Below are 24,230 nucleotides of genomic sequence, written 5' to 3'. Positions count from 1 at the left end.
GCAGCTAATGTTAATACTGTAGATGGGTCTTTCAATCAGGGAAACAAGCCAGTAAAAGCTCAGGAAGAATTGGAACTAATTAGCCAATCGCAGGAGCCTTTCATTTTTGAAGTGGCTCATGAAAGCTGAAGTAGCTCACATTGTCAATTGTGGGGGGGGGGTCACCCTATTTCCAACACAAGGGAAGGTGATCCCATGACCCATCCCGGGGAAAATACTTAGCAGAGTCAGTCTCATTTGTTGTCCATTGGAGAATCAATAACTTAAAACTTTACCAATGATGTCTAGATTTTTTGAGTATTAAGAGTGTAAGTGTAATAAGATAAGCTGAAGGTAGCTCAGACTGACTGTTCCGTTTAAGTATAATTATGAAAAAGGCTTTTTTCACTTTATTCATGGGTGGGCTAAAGAATTAGCTGGTCCTCTGGGTGCCTGAAGGCAAAATTTACTGAAAATGAAGCAAAGACGCAAACTTTTTCAAAGACAAATGTTTATTTAGAAATAAAAAAGCTTTAGATATTGTAAAACCTGTTTTTAAATATTTTTTTGCTTACAGCTTGGTTTAAAAATTATAAAAAATAAAACACTTCAAATCGCTCATAATGAATTAAAAACATTTTCCTATTTTACATTCTTTTTAAAAAAAAAAAAAAAAAAACGGTAGGGCTCTTATGTAAGATGTGACACGAAAAACAGAAACAATACAGATGAATTTAATTCCAGTCTCTGTAAAGGTGCATCAGCATCCGGCATTTGGGATGAAACTTTTAATCTCTTTGGAGGTTCCGAAGCCTTGAATGCATTCATAAAAATTTTGTTTCCTCCTACTAGAAGTCTGATGTGATCTTCTAATTGAATAACAGTTTGGAGAGGCACCTTACGCACACCTTACAAAGTGTCGTAAGCACAGTACGGTCTCTTCTTGAGGATATGATCTTAATAGTACCCATGTTTGGCTAAAACTTCATGTAGGAGTAAGGTCATGCCACTAGGAGTTTACTGAACAAAATACTTTCAAATTTGAAATGTGAATAATTTGGGAGGCAAGAGAAAACTCTTCCCACACCCCTTCTGAAACATAACACAAAAGGCTTCCCTTTTCAGTTCTCTTGACGTATTGTGTGAATTATCTAATTTAAAAAATGTAATGTACCGACTACTAGAAACAAGAAAAATGCTATTTATTTCCATAACATATTGCACATTAAAAATTGTACTTAAGCTTTGCTGATTAACGGGTAAAGTGTGAAAATAAAAAGTGGTTCACTCTGCTTTCAATAAAATGTTTTATAATTAGCGACAGTATAACATTTTAAGTAAAAAAAAAGGCGAATGTGATTGAAAATATAGATATTGGTATGCATATATACTTTATGAATACTATGAAACAGACGTAAATGTTTTTTGCTGAATGAAGGATTCATAAATGGGATGCGATCTGCGTAAAGTGACATAATTGCGCTGTAGCTCAGTTTTGTCGATTTTCATGAATAAAATGCATCGATGATGTTTTCAGCTATAAATTAATTGGACAGGTGAGACATGGGGGGTTGCACCAAGACAAGGAGAAGTGCTTTGTTTTAGTGGAGGACGCTAAACATTTTTGTATGCGTTTCGCTGGTAAGCACATGCAGAACGCATCAGTAGTCCGTTTTCGAGTGGTGTAAGACGTTAACGTAACATCATGACTCGTCTCTCCTAGTTCTTAGTGGGGTAGAAAGATAAGTGTTTATCACTGTGATGTTGTGTGCTTCATATTCTCTAGCTAGTTCGTATAACTAGAAATACAACAAAAACCTGAAGAATATGCCTGAAGTTTACTCAGGGAAACTATAGCAGTAGTGTCCTTCAAGCTAGTTTCTTTGATAATTGACCCATTGCTGGACATTCTCTTAGTGGTTCCCTGTCTTGGTCCTTGTGGACCACTGTCTAATGCTGGTTCTTTTTCGATGAGAACCCATATTTAACAAAGAACCAACATTTGCAGAGGACTGCCAAGACCAAGATTGCAACAGGCCAGTCTGTACAGACTCGATGGGTCTTCAATATATCTGCAGACTCAGTATGGTTTTGGGCCTTGCAGGTCTATGTAATGCCCAATAACACAACAACAATGACAGCTGTAACCTTACCACAGAATGCCACCCTCACAACAATATAAAAATACAATTTAAATCTAGAGGGGGAGTCCGATTTTCCTTATACTCCAAAATGCCATAATGTCGCCATAAAATTCAGTGCATCTTTACATTTGCAAATGTGGCCCCGATTCCCTCCCCAAAGTTTTAAAAACAGACTACATGCTCCTTACCTGCAAAAAAAAAGGACTTAAAAACAGAAACCAAAAACCTATTTTCAGTTCCTTTGTCATGTGCCAGGTCAGCCCTCCTCTAGCTACCGCAGTAGTAATGATAATGATAGTAATAATATCAATAATAATGAATCTTAAAAACAGTATAAACAAAGAAAAAAAACCACGTAACTTCCTCTGTAGAAAACACCTAGTGCAGATACGTGTAAACCTGGTCCTACAACTATTTTAAAAGTTAGCGAATATATAACATGGAAAGCTAATTATTTTCGATCCTCTCATAGAGAGCGCTCACATCATCGTTTCTACAATAGTGTGGGTGGGCTTTATCAAGCCATTGTTCCCGTTGGGATCCAGGGGATGTCTCAGCTCGCTGACCTTGGGATGGTGGTCCGCTGGCCGTGAGCTAGCACCTCCCCTCACTGGAGCAGCGACCGCCTTGATCCGCTGAAGTCGAGATGGGACAGGTGGAGGGCAAGAGAAGAGCCGTAGGAAGAAAAGGAATTGCACAGTTAAGAGTTGACAGCTGAGCCATTAATCCTGTTCATTAATGAATGGAAGACCTTCGGTTGAATTGATACAAAAGCACTACTTCAGAGGAGAACTCTCCACTCCTGGTCCTGTTAGGCCAAGTCCATGCAGGTTTTGTTAGTGTAATATGACTTGATAAGTCCACATTAATTCAGTTAGTTTAATAGTCTACGCCAATCGTGCACTAAAAGCTTGGGTAGGATAAATTTACATTGCTCCAAAAGGATTGGTGCACCCTAGTGCAGATCTACTTCATGTCCAGCAACACAAACGCCTGAAGTGTTCTTACCTCTATCAGTGGGCCGTCAGACTGAATGATCTTGATGACCACCACCATGGGGATGCAGATCATGGAGGAGAGGGCCAAGGTCCAACCAATGCCGATGGACCAGTCAGGATACTCGTAGGACTTGTTGTAGGTCAATGGTTTATATTTGACCAAGGAAAAGATGAAGCAACCCTAATGGAGACAAAGCATGGAAGGAATGCTTTGTAACGTAAAGATCAATCACCCGGTTAAGGCAATGAAAGCATGACCGAAGTTCAGTAACAGAATTTAAAGGGGACGTCTAAAGCTTTTCCATTAGCTCCCAGTTAAATGAAAAACTCTTTCTCCTAATCAGCTACTTGAAATGGTCTTAAGCCTTTTTAAGCCTGTTTTTTATATATCTGTATTGTGGTAGACAAATTAACCACAGAGGTCACAGTTTTATGGCATCGCATGAGTGTTACTGCACCCAGACAATTAAGGAAATAAAGTGGAGCAACGTGGAAGTGAAATCTTGATCCTATTTAGAACTTAGAGCAATATGTTTGGCCACTGGAAAAAGCCCAGGAGGGAATTGTTGGATCCTCCAGAGAAGAGAGGAGAACAGGTTTAGACCATTGTAGAGTCACAGGGTTTTAAGAAAGGTTTCCCTGGAAACCTTGTTCAGTGACTACTTCCTGGAGAAAGCGGACGTCAACTTTTGGGAATGCTGTGTCTATCCTCTGCCCTGTCAGCAGCAGGCAGATGGCCACTCCGTCAGGAGCTGAGTTGTGCCCAAGAAACAGGGCGCTGGGTTTCCGCGGCACATTCAGGAAACCGAAAGCTGCTGCCCCCCTCCCCCCTGAATGGGGGGGGGGGGGGGAGTAAAAACTATTCCTTAGTTTTGACATTGATGGATTATACTGATGTGGATAGTAGATGATTATCAAACAGACCATTGTCAATAATGTAATGACGGGGACTTTTTGCAGTACAGATGACTCACCATGCATAGGAAAGGTGTTATGATAGTCCAGCTCCATTTCATCCAGGGATTTGGTCTGTAGCCAATCATGTCTTCAATTGCATTATAGAAGTTGTCAACACCTGTTTGTGGAGGGAGAAAAGCAGGTAATTTCAATATAGCTTACTGACTCAGTGATAAATATATATATGTGCACGATTGACATCAAATAAAATATATACAGAAACGCCTTGTATACACAAATACGATGTTCCAATGCTGTATTTTTATCAGTGTGTGTAACAACATGGCAGCCTTATGCTGACTTACCATAAACCCAGGCTACAGCGATACATTCAAAGAATGCGACCCAGAGAAGGCACACACCACTGGCGGCATAGTAGTCGAAGAGTTGAAACACATACATGCCACCCTGGGGGAGAGAAACATTAACGGGAATTAGACTCAGAAATGTTCCGAACCAACCACATTTCTTTAGCATTTAGGACAATGGAAGACCGTGGGGGGGGGGCGGGGCGGGTTCATGGGAAATGAGCTGAGGTTAAAGGACTTTTATTTTTGTTCGCCAGCCGAACAGGGACAGTTTTTCAAGTCCAGAGCATCCAGTCAGAGAAGCTACAGGAAATAATGTTATGGGAAAGAAGGCAGTTATGGCAAACCACAGAATGCCATTCCGAGTGCGCACTGTGGACGCAGAGGCAGGGCTATCTCAAACACTGGTGAGTACGGTTTTAAGGATGCTCTGGGGCTCCACGAATAGTTCTGCGATTTCCGCCAGCCCTTTATGGAAATATATTACCCAGGCGAGTCCATAAGTAAGCCTGCAGTTAAGGAACCCAGCCAAGCTATAAACATAGGGTGGGATCCATATGGAATGAGCCTTTCATCAATGAGGGTTTTATCATTCAGAAAGTGTTAAATCTAAAGTGTAAAGCAGCTTATTCTCTCCAATTACGTGTGTCAACTAACATTCATCCCTAGGTGTCGATGAACTGCACTTTGCAGACTGGATTTAAGAAAAGCCAATGTGAGGTTCTGCTACAGGAAACTGGTGTTGAAAATGATAAGCTTTAAGCGTTGAAAGAAAGAACGTGACTATGTATGTGCTGAGAAATGGATCAATGAGAACTCATCCACTTACCTTAGTAACCATGGTAAGTCCCAGAAGATAACTCAAGAAGCACATAACCGCTATGAAGACCTCTCGCCGGTAACCCTTCCTTAGGAAGGATGGGTACAGATCGACCAGTGAAGTGATCTGCCCTTCCACTTCGACAAACTAGACAGAGAAACCAGGACGAGAAACCAGGTCAGAGAGCATAACAAGATGGAAGCCGCCCGCCCCCAACCCTGAGCGGGATAGTTAGAAGATGGATGGATCTCGGATAGACCACTTTAGAATAGTACAGCTGTATAATAATGCCAATTTTGTGTTTTTCAACCATCTCTATGACTTGGGAGGAGTGTTTAATGAAATGTTTGTAATTGGAACTGGAATTACAAGTAACCAGGCATCTTTTTTTATCTGACATTGATTCCCGAGCCCCATTTTCAAAGCTACACCACATGGAAATACTAATATCTTCCTTTAGAAATAAACAGCCATCCCCCTCAGCGTTCTTAATATCTAAATCTATTAAGCCCTTCAGGCTGTATCATGTGACAGATAAATAAACAATCCATTCTGGGAAACCTGGGTATTAGCTTTCTATTACAGTATCTTTACGTTGGGTGCTAACAGCAATTAGCTTTGGTGATTATTTATACATTTTGAAATATGAAACTGGGGCGGCATGGTGGTGCAGTGGTTAGCACTGTTGCCTCACACCTCTGGGACCCGGGTTTGAGTCTCCGCCTGGGTCACATGTGTGCGGAGTTTGCATGTTCTCCCCATGTCGTCATGGGGTTTCCTCCGGGTACTCCGGTTTCCCCCCACAGTCCAAAATATGCTGAGGCTAATTAGAGTTGCTAATTTGCCCGTAGGTGTGCATGCGTGAGTGAATGGTGTGTGAGTGTACCCTGCGATGGGCTGGCCCCCCATCCTGGGTTGTTCCCTGCCTCGTGTCGACTGCTTCCGGGATAGGCTCCGGACCCCCCGCGACCCAGTAGGATAAGCGGTTTGGAAAATGGATGGAAATGTGAAACTGTTTTGCACCTAAGATATGTGACTGTTTTCTTGGCCTGTTACCTGAATTACCGATTCGAAAAATATGCTGATGGCCTTATTTTGAGGGGAAAACACTTTCAGTGCTACAGTATGTAACTTCACTATAGTAAAATCAGCCAGGTACCTCACATTCTTTGGTGTGTCAACTCTGGTGCACAGCTAGTGTGTATTCGGGGTGTCACGGTGACACAGGGTGCCATGCACCTTCAGGGCCACATGTCTGAATGTGACCTTGTGTGTACATTGACATCATGAGGTTTTCCAGTTTCGTATACAAGCTTTTTTATGTGTCCTGAAACTGGAGGTTCTTGCAATATGTCCCCCTGCCATGTCCCTGCTGCCCCAGTAAAGTTTTATTTTCATTGTAATTTATCGTATAACATTTGGCTCTCGATTTTTGTTTGTCTCTTGAGTGTAGCCACTCGGACTTGGTGCCCCATCCCTACATGCTTCCCGACCCCCCCCGCCAAATCCCGATAGTAGTGAGAATGACCGACTTAGCAGAAGCTACAATTTCACTTTGGCTGAGAAATCCGATAGCTGTAGGACCCAGGCAAGACAGCATGGTTTCTAGAAGTTTCCTTTCACTATCTTTTCATCACGGCTCCTTGTTCGATATAAAAACACCCAACAAGCTCTGGGCGGAAAAGTTTAAACAGGGTCATTGTCTCCTGCACTGTCATCTTCATCTGTAAATCAATAACTAAACTATATATCTAATACTACTAAAGTATAACCATTTCACCTTTGCTAGTTAAAAAGTATATTGCTATACTGAAAAGTATATTGAAAAGATTCCAGAGCAGTGTTATTATTTTCTAAGCATGGTTGCAGAGGGTCCTTATATTTTTGTATTTATTGCTGTTCTATAAGTAAAAAGTGGGAAGGCATAGTGGCTTAGTGAATTGCACCGTTCAGGAATCCTGGTTTAGGGCCTCAAATCCCATCTACTCTGTGTGTGTGGAGCTTGCATGTTCTCCCAGTGTACTTCAGTTTCCTCCTGCTGTTCAAAACAGTGTATGTACCCTACAATGGACTGGCATACCGTCTAGGGTGTACCCAGGTTTGGCCCCAATGCAACATGGGATAGGTTCCAGCCACCCCCCCTCCCCCACAGCCCTGATTAGCATAAGTAGACATACAGGGTAAAAGAATAAATCATGATTCCTGTTTACATTTACATTTTGAAAGTCTAAACCACAGGCCCAACCTATATGAAGATTCACTACGTAGATCTGTAGAAGGACACAGTCTACAAAAGCTATGCCGACCTTCGATCCTCAGAAGATTGAACCCACCCCCCGAATTGGGACACAGCGAGCAATGGCTGAACAGGCTTAGACTTGCTCTTACACTCAATCATGTTTTTTTTTTTTTTTTTTTTTTTTTTTTATAAAGCAGTAAAATTTCACTTGTCTCCCTCAGAATTCATAGTATTCCTCAATTAGTTTTTCTTTTTTGCACAAAACAGATCAAAATTTGCTACAAGATAATGTTCGCCAGTACCATCCACCCACACTTCTTGCGCTTAAGGTAGACGGTTCTGTTTCACATAATTAGTGCGATTTGCAGTGACAAAAAAAAACAGCACAATCAGTCAGAAAGCTAGACTGAGGCCCATGTGTTTCTGGGAGTTCTAGGTATGCGTCATTCGCTACCACTTCATTGTACTAAACATAAACGGTCCTCGCACCGAACAAGGCGCCGAATTCGCGGTGCCAGGACGGGTGGCAGGTGCTGACCTGACTGTCGAGACCCAGAAGCAGAAGCATTATGAAGAAGAGAATAGCCCAGAAGGTGGGCAGAGGCATCATGGTCACGGCTTTGGGGTAGGCGATGAAGGCCAAGCCAGGACCTGGTGGGGAGAAAGAGGAGAGGGGGCGGGGGAACAGAGAGTTAATGTTATAGGCTACTGTACCATGTGACCTGTGCACCAAGGCCACGCCTCTTCGATAGGAGCACAGATCCCATTGAAATACAAAGACAAATATGCCTATTTCCGGACTGTACAGACGGAATGGGGGCAGTAGCGTCAGTAGGGGAAGCAAACAGAATATTTGCTGAAATATTTGCAGAGATTGAAAATGGGACTTAGTCATATAGACATAATTAAAATTACTCCTAAGATAACTCCAGCATACACTTTCCTACCTTTTAATAAAATAAATATCAGGGAGCTGTTGTCAATGTAACAAATAACTTTCCTCGGGTACATTATAGCGAGGTCTTGAATTTTACTACAGTATGAATATTGAAGCAATAAAAATGAATGATAAGGAGGGAATAAAGGAGAAACCAAACAGAAGTAAACGACAGGGCATTTAAACAGGCAGAACAGGACTGGCGGTCTGGCATGCCAGCGATGACAAGCTCCCGGCTCCAGGGGGCGCTTTGGGGAAGGTGCCCAAGCATGGCAACCCTTATTACACTGCTTACCTTAACGTGGTTTAGAGTTAATGTTAACTATTATCCAGCTTTATTTATACCCAGCTCTCTGAGGAGACGTCTGAAAGGCAGTTGTGGAAATTCAACATCTATCCACAGATCAGGGTTATTACCATTAACAAAAACTAAAAAAAATTAAGAAAACACTTCCATTAACGGAAATAAAACTAGAAACTACCACTAAATAAAAACTACATTGCTTCTGAAACTAACTGTAATAAAACAAAAACAAACGGCAAATACTTTACACTGCCATGCATACTAATAATCGTGTTCTATATTTCATTTTACCATTAATAATACATATAACATATTTTGCCCACTTTCAGGACATCGGTGCAGTGTACTCATGTTGCATTCTCTAAAAATCAGGCTCATAAAATATCTCTACAATTTTTAGTCTAACCCTAGAAAAACAGTTACTAAAACTTAAACAAAAACAAATACAAACTAAATAGAAATATATTGTTAAATAAAAATCTAATAAAACCAACTTGAAAACTAAAGAAAATCTACAATTGAAAATAGTGATACAAAAGTTAAACTATAAAAACACTGCCACAGATTGGAATTCAAGAATCTCCGGTCTAGTTTGTACGAAGGTAGCCCAGTGAATCAGCAAACTGAAGAAAATCAGTAAACACATCTTGTTTTTTTTCCCATATCAAAGCGAAACTCTCCAATCAAACAAAAAGCAGCAGTTTTTTTTTCCTTTTTTATCACTTCATGGGGGAAAAATATCACCACATCGAAACCATTTTTGTTCCTTTTCTCGACAATTTGAAGACTTGGAATGGGGAGAGCATGCTGAGTGGAGACGCTAACGTGCTAAATTAATGTGCCAAATTAGCATCATATAACAAGGGGGGAGAACCGGAAGAACCAACAGGATCCGCCTTGGGCATCATCCAGCAGTTACTAACAGCCATTGTCTGGTTCCTTCAGAAATAACTTGCGTTCATGATTTACCCAGAATTCAACAGACTTTCGTACACAGAGCATACTCTTTCCCATTTGGCACAAGACAAGTCTCATTTCGCTCTCAAGTTGCTTAAAATGGTCACAAACAGACGTCTAGTGAATGTTTTTTCTTCCCGACTGATAACTCCTTACCCATAGCGTTGACAATAAAATCCTCAAACAGAGCTTATTTCCTCAGACCTTTTCACTGCAGGCACCTTGAAATGAAGTAACGCTAACACATCTCAACGTTCAACTCCGGCGCTCAACGTCCATCAGCCAAATCCAACCGGAAATTAATTTTGCTCGTGCTAAATTACAAGCGCTTCGATCCACCTATTTTGAGTTCGGTTGCCGAAACGAATATTTCGGTGCCATCCATCGTTTTTGTATTTGAGTTTAAATTTTATCGTTTTGATTTATCCTCATTTTTGCCTCTGTTTTTTGTTTCTTTGCTAGGAGTTATATCGAGCAGACTCTCCGTAAGTAGCAGCGCCCACCATCACTGCCACTTGGACCCTCGTACCTGACTCTGCCACATCAGCAATGTCCACCCCTTGCTCTTGTGCCATGAAGCCCAGGACGGAAAATATTGCGAAGCCAGACACAAAGCTGGTACCGCTGTTCAGGCCTCCCAGCAGCAAACAGTCCCTAAGTCACACATATTTCATGGAGTTTGTTAATTAACACAGAAGGAACCTAGGTTCCCACTTTAACCGCACTAATCCCCTCACCACACGTCCCCAGGGCTGAGGGGCCGTTACCTGTAGCAGTTGTACTTGTATTTGTTGTAGCTCCCCAAGGAGGTCATCGCTCCAAGACAGATGGCGTATGAGAAAAAGATCTGAGTTCCAGCATCAATCCAGACCTGTGGTTAGGGAGCGGGGGGCGGGGGGGGTGGATTTTGGACCTTAGCATGAGTCTTACAGGCATGTCAGACAAAATCAGTTCCAAGGTTTACATTTTCACCGACCAGACTGAACAGAAATCTAATACTTCTGGAACTGAACACCTCAGTAAAGGCGCCTCACAGGAATGTAAAAATAGTAAATTGCAGTCTAGCATTTTTCAAAAAAAAAGAAGAAAACTGGCTCAGTTATATCCATTTAGTTTGCTTTGATTTGTATATTTAGGAGAAAAAAGGCAAGTTGGCTGCAGATAGTACCATAATTCCTCCTACGTCCTTGTAATATCGACTACTTTGGGCATGCAAAGGCTGGTTAATGCCTTCACTTATCTGGCCTTGTAAGCTTTGGAACAGGTCACACAGCCATATAAAACTCTAGCCAACATATTTCTTCCTCCAACGCCCCTAAATCAATTCCCATTAAGTCTGGTGTTTACTGTCGGTGGATACTCCGTCCAGATTGCTGTAGGATGAGTCACGGAAGCCAAAACGGCCACCCACGACTCGCCATGCTAGCCTGGCATTCAGCACTAAATAATGATTTTATTATAGCTAGGGCTGTGTTAATGGCTGCATGCTGGCCCACAGCAGAAGAACAGAAGGACCACAGAGACTGGGTGCTGTCAGAACAGGGGTCAAAGGTCGCCAAGCACGGAGGCGAGGGAGCGGGTCCCTACCTCAGGGTCCTTCAGGCGCGTCAGGTCCGGGTACAGGTAGAACTTGATCCCTTCAGCCGCGCCTGGGAGTGTTACTCCACGGATCAGGAGAATGATGAGCATGATGAACGGGAACGTTGCTGTGATGTACACAACCTTGGGGGGGGGGGGGGGGGGGATATTTGTAACCAGTAAGGCATCGTTTGCTGAGTGCAGCACCTACAAAACCATATGAAAACTAGACGAAGTGGAGTCCAGTCAGTTAAACAGAACTGCCAGGAACACATTTCGAGTAGTTTTGCACAACATGGATGAGGGTACAACAATTGAGGCTACCTGGAAGATCTAACCACAGTAAAAGCTACAAACATTACACTGTGGCCTTGGCTTCTCGCTGATTTTAAATTTACTTCTTGGCATCTGAGTTGGATGCGCATCTCAAGCGTTTGTGCGTTTAACCGTTTTCACACTGTGTGGAAAACACGACAAAATTCTTTTGTGTGTGTATATATATATATATACACACATGCTTACACCATAATGTACTTTATCTGGTGCCTGAACCGGAAATCATGTTATCATGTCATCATGCGTATGCTGAAGGTCTAGGAAATGAGACGGTTAAACCACAACAGGCCTCACAAAAGGAATAAACAGCAGCAGTGTACGTGTGTATGTGTGCGTTGCTCTGTTTCTTTTCGTTTGAACATTTCCTGTCCCTAACCCATCCTCAGAAAGAGTTCCCTCAGTTACATCAGCAGTCACAGGGACCAGAAAGAGGCTCTACTCTCCACCAGACGAACGTACAGCTATGTATCCCGAGCAGTATTAGCAGACAGGACTGGGGTGCTCGGCCGAGAGGTACATCATTAAATGAAATCATTAAACTAAAAAAAAAAAAAGGTAGCAGTATAGGGGCTGGTGGTCTGGCTCACCTTCCCCGTGGACTTGACCCCCTTCCAGATGCAGAAGAAGCAGATGACCCAGACGGCCAAGAGACAGAGAGCGAGGTCCCACTTAATTGGGCCGACGTCCTCGATTCCACTGGAGATGCTGAGAACGTTGCGTCTGTGGGTACAACGGAAGGCTCACGTCACAGAAAAGCCAAAAAGCCAATTAGAAGCTCCTCCTTTTCCCAAAGCGGTGATGTTATACTATGGCGATACCATCCTAGGCAGTACGCCGGCACAGTCCCGGAGAAGAAAGGGGAGCATAGAAGCCAGAGCCGCAGGTAAAAGCAGATATAGAGACGCTACTCCCATTTCATGTGACCAGGATTGTTATCAGTGTAGCTAAGCAAATCCAGGACGAGTAGGAAGTAGCCTAGGGGTTGGGGGGGGGGGGGGGGGGGGCGAGCTCTGAGGAATAAAAGATCAGTGGGCTACAATTAGTAAGAGAAGGAGGTGGGCTGGAGGCAGGTCCGGCACAGACGACTTACTCCCAAAATTCAGTGACGGGAGAAGTCAAGTTGCTGGCATTGGCTGCCATCCAGATGGTCTTGTTCTTGCGAACGGTGTCCTCCACGCAGTTGGGCGTGTTCCACGACTGCTTGCACTTGGCCCAGGGAAGCTCAGGCTGAAAGCACTGGAACAGGTAGTAGAGACCCCAGGCCAAGATCACGATGTAGTAAACGTTCAGCAGGGAGACGATCACCATGGACGCGTAGCCGATGCCTGGGGAAAGAGGCGGAGCATACGAGCACATGATCAGACTGCTCACCATCACAGAAAGAATCGGAACAAACATGAACAAAAAAAAGAGTTACATTTTCAAATAAACTATATATTTAAGAACGAAGGATATTAAAAACACAAAAACATAACGAGATGAGTGACCAGTCTGCTCTTAAATATGTTTTTAATTACTCGTTTCCAACGTACTATTATTAGTTTTAGTTTTAGTTTCCAACGTACTATTTTCCTTTGCAAAAACACATTTTCCATTCAAAAATGTTACAGAAGGGTGAGGAGATTTTCTTTTAAATGCAAATCTCTGTATGTAAAAGTGTTCATATAAGCAAAAAGAATTCTTATAGGCAAAATCGAGGTCAATACACACCGGCGACTCAGAATAACCACCCGTATCGGCCCTCATGTTATGAACCAATCAAACGTGAACTTGGCCGCTAAACTTGGATTCTCCCACCTGTCATTGCTCGTCCCTCTGTAGGCCAGAGTGACAAACAGGTGCCTTGTCCCACCCCCTTCCACAGCTAACCGGCTAATTAAAGGCTGTTTGAGATCTGCCACACAGGTGAATGCATGCTTTCTTCTCCACCAAGCTGTTCACCGGTAATATTGCTGCAAAACAGCAAAGACCCAGCCCGCGATGCTAAGACTGGCATCTCGTCCCGCCAACATGCAGTCTCGACCGCGCATGGCTAATCCTACGTTTGGCAGGCCAGGCAATCATATAAATGAGCAAAAACAACCGTAGCACATTCTGCCATTTATTTCTTGCCTGGCATTTTTCTGAATGTAAGATGGCCTCGTCTTGGGCCAGGCTCATCGCTAGGCATCTCTCTGGTGTTTTCTAATGCTTGCTGCCATGGCAACTTAGACTTCAGTACACTCTGTACATGTTTGGGTCCTGGGGCGTGTGTCTGAGTGTGTCTATTTCTGCCACTGAATTTCCTGCATGTGGGCCCAAGTACAGACAGATCTTTTATTTTTCTCTTCTGTTGCACAGGGCAGAAAAGGAAATCAGATTAGTGGATTTTAAAATATATTTATAAATGACGTACATATCTTTCTACATAAAAATTGGATAGAAAACAGTTAGTGTGTCCTTCGGAGAGTCTGCAAAGTGAGCTGGCGAACAGACCAGGCAGCCTGAAAAGATGGTATACATTTATATGAACGCCTGCAAGTCCCAATGCACAGTGGCATTTCCAACCAATCGGGTTCCTCATAAAGAGATGCGCTTACACCCAATAAGAAACTGCTGAGCAAAGCAAGACCCTTGCATCTTCCAGAGCCTGATTACACCTCTAACTGTGAAATTAAAACAAGACTGGCGAGAGACCACTATGTTAACAATTATGCAAATCTGCAAATGCTTTGATCTAACTGGCCTGGGGCAGCAGGCATTTTCCAAATAGTTTCTGTCCAAAAGCAACATGAACAAAAGTTCTAAATCTGTATATGGGTTTAATTAGGATTCTATTTTTAAGCATTTAATAGGATTTATACCGCAATATAGGTAAATTCCCAGATTCTACAGTCATAGTGCTTTAATTTGATTTTATACCAGTTGCCAGAGAAACGAGTTAACTCACATTTCTCCAAGAGGTTCAGGCCAAGAGATCCACGTGCTCCCTGGGATTTACCCAGTTCAACAAAGTAAACAATAAAATTAATCGTGCATTTGGTTTGGGGTGGATCAACAGACTTGGGCAGGGCAAAATGGGCCGGGTTATTGAAAAGAGTTTACTTTAGTGATCGGCTTTCTGGCGGCGGCTCGGGGTCCAAGAGGGTTAACATGAGTCGCGAGACACATCAGGCAGCTAAGATGCCCCAAGTGTTTTAGTTACAAACACTACATGCGCTGTAACGTTAAACTGAGTGTTCGTACCATTAAGTTACCATGATTTATAACTCATATGTCCAAATTAATCTGCCAAGACTCAACTTAACCATCCAAATCGTGCTTGTGAGCTGAACCTCGCTAGCTAAAATAATATCACATTTAATTGGTCTGTTGATCCAATGCAGTCGCATATTACATTTGCAGGATTGTTAAATAATTAGTGGGGGGATGCGAGGAACGGCCGGATGCCGCCTCAAAATCTGGGCCAGGACCATTTGGGCCGGGCGCCGTGGAAATGACCTGGCACACAGGAATCGCAGCTCCTGAACGATTCTGGAAGGGTCCGGCACCCGTCATCCACTGAGGAATTCCTCCAGATCCACAAATTCTAAGGCAGCAGGAGGTTCCAGATGTAGACGGCCCTCCGGATTGGACCGAGGCCATCGTGTAACTTCCCCATGGGGCATCTCAAGCTGCCCGCTAATGACACGCGCCATGCTGCTATTATGGATCAAATATTGCATCACGGCATGCTGATGACCGCTCATTAAATATGCCTCCTAACATAATGAGCAGGCAGAGCGCATGCCAGGAAACTGCAACCACACAATTAGGACATCTGCAGACCCTTAGACCCAGCGGCTATGGGATGGCCTGGTCTGCCCCCACACAGCGGCTGATTAAGCTGTAGCTGAATCAGCCACTCAACCGCTGATAATAATACAGAGCGACTGACAGAGGAGGCTGCTTGAGGTCCCATTTGTCCATGTTCTTCGGTTCTCCTTGCCCAAGCAAATGCCCATCCTTGGAGGTTTTGGAGTATGACTGTAAGCCAATCGTTGGCCTTCTGTGATTTTTCTAACTCTTCCCCGAATGCATGGTACCAGTTTCTGAAATCTTTCTGCCATGAAATTGGTAGCAGATAGATATGCATTCTTCTACTAATCTAGTTCCATTTTCTTACCGTTGCTAGAAGAGAACTTCAGGGCTCCTAACGGTGGAATCCATTAATCCCTTAATCTAGTAGATCGCTTTGGACATCAACCTGTCACTCCAAGATTCACTTAACGGCAGACGATCGAGCTTCGGTACTCACCGGTGAAAATGGGGCAGAGCTTTTCCCAACAGGTGATCCCCCCTTCAGAGGTAAACTGCCCGAGTGCCACCTCCAGGAAGAACACAGGTAGACCCCCACCAAACAGGAAGATGAAGTACGGTATAAGAAATGCACCTGGAATGAGTAGATAGACTAGTATTAGGGCAAAGCAGTTAAAAGCTACTTGTCAAACAGTAAATTCGACAATCTATACAAATGGAATTTGAGTAACATGACAGATTATTAGATAAATAAATCCAAAATAGGAATGAGGAACATCATTCATCGTACCTCCGCCATTCTTATAGCAGAGGTATGGGAAACGCCAGACGTTCCCTAAACCAACGAAACCCCCGGCGACCGAGAGGACGAAGTCAAGCTTGCTGGCCCACTTCTCTCGCTGGGGGTGCTTCCCCTCCGCCTCGTCCTCGGGTCGCGTGCCCGGGCTCTTCCCTGGTGATGGCTTCAGGATGTCTTTGTGGAAATCCTTCAGACACTGCAGTTTTTCCTTCTGTGCCATGCTACGGGGAAGAACACGCGAGAGGTCATCCGAGGCATCCAACCCCAGGCGGGGCCTAAAGCCACGCCCTCACATTTACTTCAAGCGTGTCGGATTACCGAGTGCTTACATGTGTGGGAACTAATTAATTAATGATCAGCAGTGGGTGAGTCGCATCCACGACCAGCGCTGTGTGATAATCCCACTGGCGGCGGGGGGGGGGGGTATCAAAGTCCTACTTCTCTCACAGCCACATAAGTGTACTTTGGCTTGGTATTGTACTTAAAACGCTGCCCCCCAATGGGCTCTAAGTAAAAGTGAAGGAAATGGCAACTGTGCGATTGCTTGACAGGAAATGATTCACCACAAACAAAGCGCAAGTATCACATATGTCTACACAAGATTCATAATGAAAGGAGGATTTTTTTTTGTGACACAAAAAACCAAACATCCACTTCAGCGTATTGAGTCATTTTCTTAATTAATAGGTTATCACTTTACATACACAATTAGCTGTAAGATAATCAACTGGAGTGATTCAGGTTAGGTGGCACACCCAGTAGGATCTATTGGAGGACTTGAATCATATCTGACTGCAGGTTAATTAATTTTGTTTAAAAATAAAAGCAACAGACACTTCACACATACAAACAAAAAAAGCGATAGTTACTTGTTTGAGATCCATATAACCCAATATACCATTGAGGTTCACCAAGTGCCTCAAATTTCAGACATTGCTTGAAGAAAATAAAGGTTAGAGCCACACCTGCTCATTCATTCATGTACAATTATGTTATGTATAGTGAAAAGTCTACATTGCATTCTTTTAAATAATGTATTTATCACTTATTTAATGTTGGCAGTTATCCTGTTTTTGATATCCGTTTTTAAGGAATGGCCTGGTGAGATAATGTAAGGATTTGAATTCGTGGCATGTGGAAATGAGAGTCCCCAGGCCCCAACTCTGGAGTAGAAGCCAGGCTTAATTCCCATCATGTTTACACTGTCAGGACATTATTCCAAGAAGGAGCTGGTATTGCAAACTTGGGTATCAAGTTACATTGTGGGCCGGAGAAGCGGAGTCAGCCCACAGCAATACCTGAGGTCACCTACGTGAGAAATATCCCGAGACTCTAACACCCAACTGGCCACATGCTCTGCATTGCTGGGGCAAACAATGGCATTCAAAGTAGCTCATTTCTTAAACTTCCCTTTCAAGGTCCTTCTCAGATAGAGAGAGAAAAAAAAGATTCCACGATGAATTAGGGTTATAAAAAATACCTGCAGATCTAGTTTCTTCACCTTGTGAATTTGATTCAAAGTGAGACGGACTGAGGAAGCTGAGAAGCTGGGAGGTTTCGTAAAAGGCTTCGCTTGACTATCTCAGCATTACATGAAGGAACCTGCTGCTACTGATGTACCAAGGACAGTCAAAGAGGTGAGAGGCCAGAACTCCCTTGTATGTCCAAAACTAAGTGTTTGGATACTGAAAAAAAAAATAAACTAAACATTTCGACATGGCCACTAGAAATGTTATTTTTGACAAACAACTGCGAGTAACGCAAACAGCAATAGACACTGGTGACCTACATTCGCACTGTGTTGACATGAAGACTAAATGACCAGGTTACATTCGGGGAAACGGGTTGACAAAACACCACCTACTGGGGGATGACTGAAAGGCGCATGCTAAGCTGTCATGTGTGCGCGGTAGCTCTCTGTTAACTGCATTCGTTGGCTTCTGGTCATATTTCGGGGAAAGAAGGGCCAACGTAGGCAGCTCCTCAATCCAAACATCCCTCTCGCCAGTTTCGCCAGAGGTCTCCAGTTGCAAAGGCTGGCACTTGTCTCGAGTGACAGGGAGGGTGACACTCAAAACCGTAATAAATTAATCAGATTGCATGGGGCACTATGAATAACCCAGGGAATCTGTCTGCAGTGCCACTTTGAAGTCGGAAAAGGTGCCGAAAAAAGCTGCTCACGCGACAGAACTGGGCCGTCCGCGTTACACCGTTCCACTTCCCTGAAGAAACAGCTCACCGAGAACAAGATTCGTTAATCAGTTGCCACCCCCCAATTACTCTGCCATCCAGGACTGCCGTACCTGAGATTTACGCACGGCCATGCTGACAATCTTTTCACGCCCCGGATGTTTCTCTCTGCGTCTGTGTGTGTATTTGCCCTACGGTGGACTGGCATCCCATGTACGGCGTACCCCAGCTTTGTACCCAGTGCTGCCTGGGATGACCGCTCCCGTCATACATAGGATATACATGACCCCCCCCCTATACATATATACATAAGAAGGCACCTGCTGATACACAATCACAGCCTCACACACTCTGCATGTGCAAACACACTCAGCACTTTCACAGAAAGCCTGACAAAAAGGCTAAAGCTCCTGGCCATTCCGAAATATTCCCGAAACTTTAAACTGCTAAACCAGGAGAAAAAAACAAAACTGTCCAAACAGGTGGAAACATACAACAAGATTAAGTGTAAGTAAATCGATAAAAGAAATTCATTAAACAGAGCAGTCAACCTGGTCAGAAGATCTTTTTACCTGTGACTAGAACCCAGCGTGGATAATGCACAGGTAACCCTATTAACCTGGACAATTACATTCTCACACTGACACTTTCACACAAAGTTGACTTACAGCTCCTTCATGGCAGTGGCAGGTTGGCCTGTCCTCCCCTCTCAGCTGTTACCATGCCTCTGCACTGAAAGCCTTAACCTCGACTCACGATAAAACGAAGCTGACAGTTAGGCCCGCCTATCCCTGCCCCCCCCCCCCCCCACCACTACCCCACCCCCCGACTAAAGACAATTAAATGCTATCTGAAGATTGGGCACAGCCGTTGACTTGAGGACGATGCGGTTTTAATCCGTCTGCCGCTCTGTAAATTTCCACTTCCACAACAGCGCCGGCGGAGTCTTTCACTTTGCACGTATCGTGTGCGCGTGTAACTCAAGCCCTTGACACCGAGCACGATCGCGAACATGACCGGTTCGGAAAGCAAGCTGCAGCCATGCCGCCCTCAGAGCCAGCTCTGAACTAGCTGGCATTCAAAAAATGTTTCACTACCTCACTTTATCGCAGCACCGGTTTAAAAAAAAAATAAAAGCTCAGAGCACGCCACATTGTCATCATTACTCAGACGTGTGAACACATTCTGAACAAAAAATTTCCACATAAAAAAATATCGCGTGATAATGCCACATACTGATTTCAAAATAACTAAGAGTGACTGTCATAAGTAAACAGATGTAAGGCTCACAGCTAGGCAATATGGTGAAATGTTTAGGCCCCAATATCTGCCTGATTCATTTATACTGATTTAAGTTATTTACTGCTTTACAGTTTGTCCTAAAAGTTCCTCACCTTGTCCAGTATACTTAAGATGCTGTCGATAGCAGTAGTATTCACCTTCAGCTTGGGCTGGAGAGTTGGGCGTAAAAGACTTCGAACCACAAAAAGGCATCGTCAGGCAAGTCGAATGCATGCCCACTTTGTGTCCTGGTCTTTGGGGTAGACGTGAGTCACTGACTGCTTACATAATGGCCCTATTTTTGGACCGTGTACATCAATCGGAGGTCTTGAAAATGAAATCCTTTCTGCACTCGTGTGATTCGGTCATTCCAAAGAGAGTCGGCATCTAAGATTACCTGTTACAAGCTGCTCGAAAGCAGCCGCAAACGTGACACAGCCACCCCCAAGACGTTTATTGCGAAAGCAAACCCTTCTGCGCTCCGTAACGCTCTGCAGCATGGGGGGGGGGGGGGTCTGCTGAGGGGGATATTTTAGGAAGCTGGAGGGTGCTCGACGCACATAGACACGGCCCCACGTGCAGAGCGGGTCAAGCGGGGATTCGTAAGCGGGCCTCTGTTTTGGTCAAAGCCGCCGCGAAGGAGACAGAAGGGCAGTAAGAAAACGTACTCCCCAGGTAAAGCTGCTCCTGTGTCAAATCACCCCCCCCACCCCCCCCGGTTATCTGCTAACGGCCCAATTACAGGAACTTCCAATGTTTATCTGCAAAGTGATATCAAGGCATTTCAGCCTGTTGAGCTAGTCACTTTCTAATTATGTGCTTGTTCTAGAATGCCTTGTATTTAAATAAAAGTTTATATCAAACTATATTCAAACTGTCTAATGTATTTCACCTGATTTACGTGTCCCAGTAAGACACACTGCATTATCTGACATTTTTCTTTCATTTTCACTTTTTGGCACATACTGGTATCCAAAGAGATATCTTCCTATAGCAGTGTTTCTCAATCTGGTCCTCAGGGACCCACAGACGGTCCATGTTTTTGCTCCCTCCCAGCTCCCGGTAGCAAAAACATGGACTGTCTGGGGGTCCCCATGGACCGGATTGGGAAACACTGTTCTAAAGGCATATTTTTGTACCCCCTAGCTCAAAGGTGTTTGTACCTGTGGTCTTTACACCCATCACTTTCAGCATTACTCTTATTTTCCTAACAATATGACTGATAGCAGTGACTTTGCAGGCAGTGCAGGCTGACATTGTGCACGTGGACAGTAAATTCCCAGGAAACCACTGAGGTGATTAAAGGCATAAGCAGGGTTTCATCCTTTCTGACCTTTGTGCAGCTGCCTAATCCCACACGACTGGGTGCTGTCCTCAGGCTAACCGGGCCACAATGAAAATGCACAACGTGCTACCACATGACGCTATCTATACAACGTTATTCATCAGCTGTATTTTACACGCATAGACGTCGCTCTGATGAACAGTATTAATCTTACAGGCTCAAAATCCAGAAGGCGTTCTCGCGAATGCCGCTGCTTTATCAATTAATGAAGATCCATTATCTAAAAAGGCTGGAAAAAACGCCACTACGAAGCTCTAAAGCAGAAAAGCCCGGAATGAAATATCATAAAACAGTTCGCATTTTATGTTTTCAGCCAATTCCAATTTGGGAAGGAAAAACAACTGATAACTTGTTATCTGTCTTAAAAGCCTGTTTTTTTTTTTTTTTTTTTGCTTAATTTTCAATGTCAGAAGTGGATTTTGTGGTCCAATAAAATCACCAGCCAGCTGGCAAAGCGGCATCCTTAGACTCCTGCGTACTGACATCCTGCCATCCAACCGACTACCTGCTAATACAGAATAAATCTCAAGGCCATTAACCCGCACTGTGGCAAACCGTAATGCTCGGCAAGGGGCTTTGCTTTGGATACCTTCGGTTTCACTTATATTTGTTTACGAGGCTGCAGTGCAGAAGACAGGAAGCAGCGCCAGGATCTGCGTTACAAAAAGTACAATTTCTCCTAGAAATTCTGCCAGGCCCAAAAAAAAAGCCCAAATCCAAACAAACAAGACCCTAACATTATTTAGCATTAAATAAACATCAGACTTAACAACAGGTAGTTCATATGTGAATTGAGCTGTTCGCTTTAACACGAAAAGAGATGGGGGCGGAGCTTGCGCTCTTGTATTGATATAATGGTTTTTAAGATCTCACATGTCGGACCAAAGGCAGAATTTCTCTTCCTTTTCCTGTAACAGGCTCTGGGTATTACATAACCAGCCTGTGGATTAATGCTGCCTGACTTAAAAGAGAAAAGTGCTTGGAATTTGTGTATCTGCCCGAACAGACTGAATGCAAAGCTCCACATCTCTATGGATGCTGTCACAAGACGGTACAATATAATTTATTCTTTGTAAAGGCAACATATGTATCTGTGAACTTAAGCAGTATTACAAAATCACGTTTTTATGTTGTTGTGCCTCCTGAAAATGAGCACTAATTATATCTCACAGATCCGCTTTGATAACTGAAATGAATTTGATGACAGACACGGCACAGACATCGTTATCCGTAAGAAGAAATAAAAACCATTTCCTTATTCTGTGCCCGTAAAATAAATGTCGACGCATGACCAGCGTTTGAACTCCTATAAGTGTTAATAATTCCGAGTCTGCCACGCGTCAAATTTGCGATTTTAGGTCATACTTTAAGAATCACGCTAAAAGTGCTGAGCACCACATATACCGGGTACTTAACAGGAAAAAGCATCGCAAGTTTTCAAAATCGTCGGACCAATTGGCAACCCATGTTTTAAAACATAACGCAGCGCCCACCGACTACATCGTGTTCCATGGGACACGATAATGAAACGATCGCTTGCCGTGTAAATAGTAAAAACTCAGTCTTTACCATTATATAAAAATATCATATTAACTAAGGCTGGATTAATCACTCTTATTTGTTCTTTTTTGAGGTAGTGTGTATTTTTTAAAAACTTGCCATTGTTGTCTGCTCATTTATCCATCTCTTCCCTGTCATCTCTACAAGTCTCGTCAATGTCACCGTATTTAAACACCCTTGCCCAGTGAATATATAGAAAACGCGGCTGTTATTCAGGAGCAGCATAAATATGTCAATGTCTTTGCTTAAATGACCAGCAGATCATATACGATACGGAAATACGTGTATATGTGCCAGGAATTGACGCTTTTATTAGCCAAGACGAGTCACCAACAATGCATTTGTTATAATTCATGTCTTCGAAAATCAATGTGGGCTTAAAAAGCGCATTTTCGTGTGGACAGTATTCACACGTTTGGAAGCGCAGAATGTGCAACGGAGTACTTCGTTAAAAAAAAGCACCATCTTAATAATCTCGTACATCCGCGCACTTGTACAACAGTTTTTTTCAACGAAAAATGAAGAACAACCAGTTATTGCTTCAAAACCCGCTACACAGCATTGTTGCATATGCTACAAATAAAAGTTAATATACAGTAAGAAATCCATTTCCCATTTTTGTGCGCGTTTGTGTTTATACATTAATTTCCCTTAATTTATTCTGGCCCTGTTTGTAAAACATCACTTCCTATATCACTTCGTGTATATATAGTTATTTTCTGGCCGCTTCTGAGATACGGAACGCTCACCTCGGTTCGCGTCATTTAATTAAAATGAACTTAACAGGTAAAGAAACGTGCGCAAAAATCAATGCAATGAGCTTCACGTACAGAGGTGTCGATATTATTATTACATACATGTGTTTTCTGGGCACCGTTTAAAAGACCTGTTTCCCCGCCGCCGTGTAAACATCTCACTCATCGCGCGTCTATGCAACTTCAGCTTAAGTTTATCTGGTAGTCATACATTGCAAAGGGACATCTGTGTTCAGATATGCTTCCCATTTATGAAGTTTCGCACACGATACGCAACACATTAACGACCGTGGCGGCGCATCCACAGTCGCTGATAACTGGAGACCTTCCCTTTGCTTCATACTTAGCATTTGCTTCCTTATTGCAAACAACGCGATATAGTTCAGTTAAGAGGAAAACGGTCCAGTTATGATAGTAAAGGTACCACTTTTAAGTACACTTTAGTGATAATAATAAAAAAAAAAAATATATATATAATAGCCAACTAATAATGCAATATTACCGCCTCTTAACTAAATGAATGGTACACTAAAACGAATAAGCCTTCCTAATATGTAGAGGCATGGTAAAAAAAATTAAGTTTGTCGCAGAAATATAAGCTAAGTAAAAAGTAAATAAATTTAAAAAGTGGATATATATATACAGACTTTTTTTGTTTTTAGTGAAATTGTAGTTACATTCATGTGCAGTTGATCTTTTGTTACCTGTAACGGGTTTCCTTTTATTCCTTTGGAAGAAAGCTGTCACTTGTCTATTGTACGATGTCTGGGCGCTGAATAACAGAATTTAGGCAGTAAATTTAATTTATAAGGCTTTCTTTCTGACCTTTGTCTCTTAAAATGGGTGACCATTAGACATCAGCATGAGTGGAAAAACACCGGCCAGCCTCCAGCGGAGCAGGATCCGTCTTCTTAAAGTGGCAGATTCAAATTGACGTCGCTCGCTTTATTTCCCGTTCACACGCAA

The 24,230-nt window shown here is 43.1% G+C and overlaps 1 protein-coding gene across 5 annotated transcripts; it reads right to left on the bottom strand.

The window, feature by feature from the left end:
• Nucleotides 1-473: 473 nt before the first annotated feature.
• On the bottom strand, nt 474-24,219 carry LOC125747025 (sodium- and chloride-dependent taurine transporter-like). 5 transcript variants are annotated; one of them, XM_049021690.1, is made up of 14 exons: nt 24,090-24,219; nt 16,125-16,354; nt 15,834-15,968; nt 12,648-12,882; nt 12,145-12,277; nt 11,231-11,365; nt 10,411-10,514; nt 10,173-10,297; nt 7,984-8,096; nt 5,216-5,353; nt 4,384-4,486; nt 4,096-4,196; nt 3,132-3,302; nt 474-2,758 (listed from the first exon to the last, which is right to left on the bottom strand). In XM_049021690.1, the coding sequence occupies exons 1-14, from the start codon at nt 24,113-24,115 to the stop codon at nt 2,603-2,605; spliced, it is 1,905 nt and encodes a 634-aa protein (XP_048877647.1). In that variant the 5' UTR covers nt 24,116-24,219; the 3' UTR covers nt 474-2,602. The 5 variants fall into 5 exon arrangements, with proteins under 5 accessions (XP_048877647.1, XP_048877649.1, XP_048877652.1 ...); XM_049021692.1 differs by having other exon boundaries at nt 23,969-24,108; XM_049021695.1 differs by lacking the exon at nt 24,090-24,219 and adding an exon at nt 19,718-20,008.
• Between the last annotated feature and the right edge of the window lie 11 nt (nt 24,220-24,230).

Source organism: Brienomyrus brachyistius, chromosome 8 (assembly GCF_023856365.1).
Source record: "Brienomyrus brachyistius isolate T26 chromosome 8, BBRACH_0.4, whole genome shotgun sequence".
NCBI classification, from domain to species: domain Eukaryota; kingdom Metazoa; phylum Chordata; class Actinopteri; order Osteoglossiformes; family Mormyridae; genus Brienomyrus; species Brienomyrus brachyistius.
This window is presented reverse-complemented; position numbering and strand designations above follow the sequence as displayed.

Bases quoted from the DNA above. Each gene is read 5' to 3' on its own strand.
- LOC125747025 (XM_049021690.1), bottom strand. From the start codon at position 24,115: ATGGTCACCCATTTTAAGAGACAAAG. The intron at 15,969-16,124 runs GTACGATGAATG...TACTCATTCCAG, and splicing joins CTGCTATAAGAATGGCGGAG to GTGCATTTCTTATACCGTAC. The intron at 2,759-3,131 runs GTAAGAACACTT...TCTCGACTTCAG, and splicing joins CTGACGGCCCACTGATAGAG to CGGATCAAGGCGGTCGCTGC.